Source organism: Lolium rigidum, chromosome 5, assembly GCF_022539505.1.
Source record: "Lolium rigidum isolate FL_2022 chromosome 5, APGP_CSIRO_Lrig_0.1, whole genome shotgun sequence".
NCBI lineage: Eukaryota > Viridiplantae > Streptophyta > Magnoliopsida > Poales > Poaceae > Lolium > Lolium rigidum.
Window position 1 is genome coordinate 109,054,197 of NC_061512.1, and position 7,555 is coordinate 109,061,751.

At 42.5% G+C, this 7,555-nt stretch overlaps 1 protein-coding gene across 1 annotated transcript; it reads left to right on the top strand.

Moving 5' to 3' along the window:
* Positions 1–487: 487 nt before the first annotated feature.
* LOC124656249 (serine protease Do-like HtrA) lies at positions 488–7,283 on the top strand. Its single transcript, XM_047195028.1, has 10 exons — positions 488–758; positions 2,035–2,175; positions 2,257–2,390; positions 2,482–2,751; positions 3,843–3,973; positions 4,144–4,264; positions 5,506–5,598; positions 5,696–5,776; positions 5,870–5,952; positions 7,208–7,283. Exons 1-10 carry the CDS (start codon positions 488–490, stop codon positions 7,281–7,283), a joined length of 1,401 nt encoding a protein of 466 aa, XP_047050984.1.
* The last annotated feature ends 272 nt before the right edge of the window (positions 7,284–7,555 follow it).

Sequence of the window (7,555 nt, forward strand, 5' to 3'; positions counted from 1 at the left end):
GGTGGCCGCTGCGTTGGGCGCAGCGCGCGACCCAAACGGACGCGCGGACGCGGGGCTCCGTCCGCGCGTCCGCTCGGGCACGCAAACAGCCCAAAACGGACAGCCCAGCGCGATCGTTTGGGTCGCTCGGTTGGAGATGCCCTAAAGGCCCGCGCGGGCCACGGCCGAGACATGGCAAACGTAAACGCTAAACTGTAGAAGGGAAGCCCGCGGGCCTTTAAAACCCGTTTACCGATCCTTTGTCACGTTTTGGAAGCCCGCCTTCTAAGGGGCCAGTTGCTCTAAACTCCTTCCCCCGATCACCGCACCACACCGAGCCACCGTCCCGCCTCGCGGAGCCGTCCACCATCCACCGCCGCTTCCCCTCCTGCCCCTACCGCTGCGCTACCTGCTGCTACGCCGTCGCTCCCCCGCCCCACGATCCTCAAAGCCCTATTCGTCCTCCATGATTTCGACCACTGTTTCTGACGTCCCTTGCGGTGGTGACATGGCTCGGTCTCACGACGACGGCGGCGATGGCAGGGAGGCAACCAAAGCTCTGAGCGGGGAGGAGGGCCGCGAGATGGGGCTGGGGAAGACGGATAAGAAGAGGAAGAGGATGGGCGCCGAGGCTCCGCCGCCTCCACCTGCCCCATCCCAGGACCACCGCGCTACCTCCAGCGCCGACGATGGGCTGGATTACGCCAGGGCTATTGTGGACAAGAGTGTGCGCGAGATACTCGCCATCAAGGCAAACAGAGTGCCATCTACTGAACTATGTAAGAAATATCTGCGTTTATCAAAGATCTCCTTTTTTTTCTAGTTATATTACGGATTAGTTAATTTTCCTAATCCGCACTTATTCAGGTAGTGGGTTCTATCTTGCACTTGTGTTTATGGACTGGTGCCCTTTCTTAGGGAAGTTTACAGGCTGATATTAGTAGCACTAGATAGCATACATGTACTGCAATTGTGAAATGCTCCAATCTTCGCTAGCTCTCAGCTAATCCTTCAGTTTGTTCCTGGAAATTAAACCTGTCGCTCTAGTTGTTAGTTGTAGATACCACTGGGTATATATATTACTGTATATATGGATATCAATTATGGTACATCCTCTGTACCATTTTTTTTGAGATTATGTTACATGCTCTGATTGAGTAGTAGATAATTAGCAAAAAGAATTTTTTTGTCGGTATGAGTTGACACTTCAGAGCAACTTTGATTTGCTTGTGCAAAGCACCTATAGTAGTCTTGCCGTAGATCCTAGAGCACCTTCTCATAGGACAAACTGCGTTAGAGACTTGGTTTCTGTTGTAAATTCTAAAACAAAGCGGCTGGAGCTGCTTATGCACCCACTAATGTTGTCTAAGGTAGCCCATCAGATCTGCATCTAAAGCTGTTTACCGGCATATCAACACCAGTATCAAGGCCGCTAACCAACAGCTTGTTTTCAAAGGGCAAAAGGGGCACATCTAGTGGCTATATGTGAGTCATAGCACGGTAAAACTGCCACAACCCCAAGCTCTTAGAGGAGGGGGTGGCCTCTTGCTAACTGCATATCATACATAGATCACTTCTTCTACTTGTTATTCTTACTTTGTACCGAAGACACTTACCGCCCATGCTCTTTTTTTTTTTTTTGCATTATTTGGCCATATTTAGTTTCTCTCACTTCACTGCCGAATTTGACCAGTATGATCTATATGCCTTTTGTATTCTCTACATATAAATGTTGATGACTTTGCTATGAAGCACCTAGTCAGATAGTCACATATGGAAAGTATCCCTGAAACGTCATGATTATTTTTTTTACTGCATGTTACAAAATACTCCCTCCGTTACATAATGTAAGACATTTTGGCGAACTATTGTAGTTTGCCAAAAACGTCTTAGATTATGGAACAGAGTAATATATGCTATAGACTTTACTCTGAAAAAATAAAGCAAGACTTAAAGCGGTTAATCTACATAATTATGTACTCTAGTTAGACATCAAAGATATGCTATACGTTTCTTGCTGACTAATAGCCATGGTTATAAATTGCTTATTTTTAGTTGAAAGGCTCACCGGGGAACGTGACCATAGTGTGGAGAATACATTTGGTGATTCCGATGATGGCAGCCTTGAGAGTCTCCAAGCTCGTAAAGTTGCATTGTTGGTCTCAAAGTCAATCGCCAGCTTGTCTTCTTATGCAGGTACTTTATAGTATTACTCACTAGCCATCTTTTCCATGGGTTTAAGCTGAACGTAAGTAAGGCATCGTTGATAAAAATCAGGTGGGAAGAGGATCCGTGTCTGTTCAGGATTTGCGATGTGTCAGACAGATACTACTGGTACAAGTATGATCTTAACATCAACAACACTTATTAGATCTCTGAATGGAGATAATGACCTGATACCTGATGTGAAGGTATTTGGCAACCTCAATCCTTGCCAAACATGTAGCTTTATTCTTATAATTCGTTCTTGATATTTTTTCTTTTTTGGATGGCTAATTTCAGGTCAAGGTGCTTCTGTCTGATGGGCATATAACTGATGGTCATATCTTTCTTGTGGATTTTCACTATAATGTAGTTGTTGTCAAAGTTGCAGCTGATTTAGCGCTCCTTGAAGCCTTTCATCTGAAAGGCACTACCCACAGTGGAGCTGTATTAGCACTTGGACGTGCATATGAAGGTGGTAAACTCATGTGTTCACGGGGTGAAGTTGTAAACCGAACAAGCATCTTTGGGTGTTCGGAACTCTTGGTGTCAAGCTGCAAGATTTCCATGGTACATAACACATCTTACTTAATTTATTCAAACTTAATGTGGTCATATTCCAATTTTGTTAGAAGAAGAAAAGAGCTTCCCACACAAGAAAACTTTGATTTTTATATCAATCTACTTTTATATACTACACTGTAAGGCTAATCATAGTGGGGAGTAACATAGAGTAGTAACATGCACATGTTACTAATTTGTGTTACTACCTTCATAGTGGGTAGTATCATAGGTGTAGTAACATAGAAGGCCATATTTATTACTTTGGAGAGCCATTTTTTTTTCTTGGAATGTGATGATGGTAACATAGCTAGTTACCACAACGCTCTCTTCAATTAATGACTTGCCATGTCATCAAATTGCTCAGTTGGTATTGCATGTAGTAGTATGTTACTGCCAATGTTACTACCACTATGAGTAGTCTAATACTAGGTCATTTCTACTGTGGTTTTTCGGTGTGGCATTATTTTTATCTCACATTTTGGTTGTGAGATAAGTTAGATCATAATTCAGGTAATAAAAAACACCTTACTCGCAGATGAGGGGATGAATCTGCTGTGCCACTAATCAAGTGTCACCAACTATCTGTCTCGTTGAATCTGTGTGCACTAGAATTAGGACACTCAAGTAGCCCTCTGGTCATATTTTCCTCTTCGGCACTTACCAATTGGCTGCATCAATTGGGCCTGGCGGTGCTCTATGCTGTAGGCTTGGGCAGCCAAATGTAGGGAATGACCACTAGAGAGTTAGCAATTTGGGAAAGGTGGAGGTTAGCACCAGAGAGAGCATCCGGCCATCCCTCACTTGGTCATTAACTCATTTCTTGTTTTGCTTGGGTCTACTAGTGAAATGTGTAGAACTGAGCTATCTCATGTAGAGTGCTATTTTGTCTTTGCAAGTTTGCATAGATGTTTTGTTCATTCCCATGATGAAATTACTATATCCAGATAAATCCACTGTTTTCTAACAGAGCACACACAAGCACACAACAGTAAGGGATGCATAAAACCTGAATTGACTTATCCAAGAAGACTGCAATTTTTTCTTTTATATCTTGACCGCTGTCACAGTTTTTTCCATTGTTGTTTGCCTTTCGGTAGGCTGGTTCTGGAGGACCTCTTGTCAATTACAACGGTCAAGTTCTTGGTATCAATTTTTATGAAAAGAATCAGACATCACACCTTCCAATGCTGATTGTTTCAAGGATCCTGGAACAACACCAGAGCTTTGGGTAAACCATTTTATGTGTGACGGTTCTTCTGTTCCCTTTTATTATTGGTTTTGCCTTGGAACTCTTATTAGGGAAAATGGACCCCTGATTTTTCTTTGCTTCTTTAGCGTGTTCCTTTCTGCTTTTGTTGAGTACGAGCCAACTAACTAAATAAGATGTTTTATTTGCAGAAAAACAATTAGCCCCTGGCTTGGATTAAAATACACTTCTCTTCAAATGATGCCATTGAGTGTCCTGGAGCGCATATATCAAAAATTCCCAGATGTTGACGAGGGTTTATATATTTCAAAAGTATGAATCTCTTCTATTTATTTATTCTTTTGTGCTTTTTTTACTTTTTGTACGTTAAAAGTTACTCTTAAGAATATCTTTCTTCAAGTTTAACAGTAAACCCATAAGATCGCTTGATGGAATCTTTATCATGAACGTATATTAAATATTGGTTCATACAGGATTCATGATTTACCTCCACATACTGAATTTCAGGTGTTATATCAGATGTTATTTTCCTATACCATAAATTTAATGTCAACATTACTTGATCTAGTTTCTTATCTGGGACCTGGTCCTCACCACATCCTTTGTGGGGATGGTGGTAGAGGCAAGAGCTCCCCTGGTAACTGAATATGAAGTGGGAATAGGAAGGCACTCCTTTTGGGAATAGCCCGCTGCCATCCAGAATAGCTCCGTGTTGCCAGCCCTAGCCTCACACTGTAGCATGCTGGTTCCTTGAAATAATAATGGTAGTGCATCAACACTCCTCGGGCACCTCTAGATAGACAACAAACAATATTGGGTTGTTCACATTGGCCTGATTTATTTACTGAGAACGGCATATCAAATCAGTATTGCTCCTTGGCCCATGGGTGGTACTGAAATATGGGATACTACAACAAGCATTTAGAAGCTTGGAGCGGACTCTTTGTTGCTCATCTAATTAGGATGTATTTATTAATTATTACTAATTTATAGCCCATGCGTTGCCACACGCCCAATGTTGAATACACAAAAAGTAGTATGAATAACTAAGCATGTGCCTACAATTTTTTTGCTGAACTTCGTCGTACCAAGACCTGTACGATATGCAGTCTAGAAGTTGCATGAATAGTCAGGAAATTAAGGTAAATTATGTAAAGAACATGGAAGAGCTCCAGAAGAGGTTTATGCTATTGACTAAGATTTTAACATAGATGGTGAAATAAAATTGAATTTATCACCCAATTACTTTGTTCACCTCTGTGTTTCATAAATTTTTAAGCTTGACAGCATGGAGTACTTCAGGCTACCTGATGATGTGGCTTAAGGGGATTGTAGGGCCTTTGCTCAGTTATATAAGGGATTCATGCACATCACAGCCCACTTTTATTTGCTATTTTTCTCAGTAGAGTTTCTGTTCACTTAACATGATGTTTGAATGCATCTTTGGCGTATTTAATATACTATTTTTGCAATATCCTTGTTGATCCCCCCATTTTTTTATAATGCATTATATACATGCTTGTATAAAATGGACCAATTAAAATGTCAATCAGGTTGCTGAGGGATCACCTGCTGATGTTTCTGGATTATGTGTCGGTGATGTTCTTGTTAAATGCAGTGAAAGCGTTCTCTCGAGTGCCCCAGAGGTAACTTTTCCCTTTACCTCTTGAGTGATTGTATTTTTTTGTTTGGCTGTGTATATGCTTTATTGTAATCAATCTATTTACAAAATGCACAAAGCAGTTTGGTGCGATGTTACTGGATGCTTGCAAGGACCATTTGGAAGCCTTTGGAGATTGTGCATGGGAAAACATGATGGTTGAGGTATTTAATATATGTTGTTTATCATGTCTCTTTGAAGTATGCTCTATTTGTCAAAAAACCATCTCTTACTTTTCTAACTATAACATCTACTAGGTTGTCATAAAGCGGCGAAGAGATGGCAGCACAGTATCAAAAAGTATTGCTGCAGAGGTGTTGAAAGAGTCCCATTATAACAGGTAAATTCTCTTTTGTTTTATCTCCTGTTTGTTGGTACATAAGTCTAGCCTTGTGCGCTTAATGTAGGTATGAGTTTAGGAGTAGTCTGGTAATTGTTTTTGTACGTTTTGTACTTAACGTACCCTTTCACTGCTCATCACTATTGGTACCCTACAAGTGGGAATGCAGATCCTGGAGAGAGCGGCATTTTGGCACCCATGAGCATATGCCCCTTTATTTGAAATGCATTCTAAAGTACTTTTGAAATGTTAAAGAATTCATGTGTTCCTCTCCACATTATATATGTGCACAAAGTTGTCTAATGGAAAACCGATTTTTTTTGCCTGCGTAGAAAGACAAAATTCGGTGCTAGAAAAAGGCTTTTCATGAGACATTTTTTTGGTCTTTTTACTCATGTCACAAAAAGTACTCCCTCCGATCCCAAAAAAGTGTCCGATGGCACAGTCTAATTACATTTTACAATAAACTCCTTCTAAATTGTTCAAAAGAAGCCCATCACCATCTCTCTTCTCATGGCGTGCAGCCACCGCGCGTCCGTGACTACTGGGCAACCGGCGCTGCCTCTCATCGTTGCGGGAGAATAATCCGGCGCATCCGGCCTCGCGACCAGCCTTGCCTCCAGCAGATCAAGCCTGTCCGACACCGGATTCGGCGGCTCATCGCCGGCGTGGATTAAAAGTCAAGCTTTTTGGTGGAGGAGGGCTCGGGGCGGAGAGGGAATCTCGACGGCGGCGCGGAGAGGGGATCTCGGCGGCGCGGCGTGGACCGTGGAGAGGGGATCTCGGCGGCGCGGCGTGGACCGTGGAGAGGGGATCTCGGTGCGCGGCGTGGAGAGGGGATCTCGGCGTCAAGACGAGGAGCAGAGCGACTTTCGTGCGGGTTTCGTGCGGGTGCGAGTGGGGTGCCGGTTTCGTGTGCGTGCAGTACCATGCGAGTGGGGGGAGTGCGGGATGAGAAAGAAAAAAGCTCGAGGATTTTCTTGCAAAATTCCTTTTCCGACTCTTTTTTCGGATCGGAGGGAGTATCTTTTTTTCCGCAAAACTTTAAGTGCACATATAGAATGCGGAGAATTATGCGCTAATTTGTTTTCAAAATATATTGAAAATTTGAAATAAGTTTTTTTTGGGGTAAATGCATGTTTCCAGGAGCCAAAGTGAATTCCTTGTTTTTCACCAATTTTTGTTTCTAAAAGTTCTTTGTATCACACCCATCACACGATATGTTCTGATACGGTCTTCTCTTGTTTGCATCCAGATGGCCTGCCCCGATGCCGAACTACAGGCCTCGCCTGATAAACATCACTTCGTGCAGAGGCCCCTACCCGCGTTAATAAGCCTACTCTGCTGTTTGACCGATTCGTTTGCTCCTGTAAATTATTGCTCTATCCCTAGCAAGTGTAAGCTTTAGTTTAATTTAATTCAAATTTAAATTAAAGCCCTGGCACTTATTATGGATTGGATGGAGTACCTCTTTTAGAGAGGCTGGCTACTTGTCTGTGCATCCTTAGTTATTTGTCCGAGCATCCTTGTCGATATCAAAAACCAGTCTTCCATTGTTCTGTCCAACAATCTAAGAAAACCATTCATGGTTCGTCTATCCGCA

Coding starts and splice junctions, on each gene's coding strand:
- LOC124656249 (XM_047195028.1), top strand. CDS start 488: ATGGCTCGGTCTCACGACGACGGCGGCGATGGCAGGGAGGCAACCAAA. Junction 3,974..4,143: donor GAACAACACCAGAGCTTTGG/GTAAACCATTTT, acceptor TTTTATTTGCAG/AAAAACAATTAGCCCCTGGC. Junction 5,777..5,869: donor GGGAAAACATGATGGTTGAG/GTATTTAATATA, acceptor AACATCTACTAG/GTTGTCATAAAGCGGCGAAG.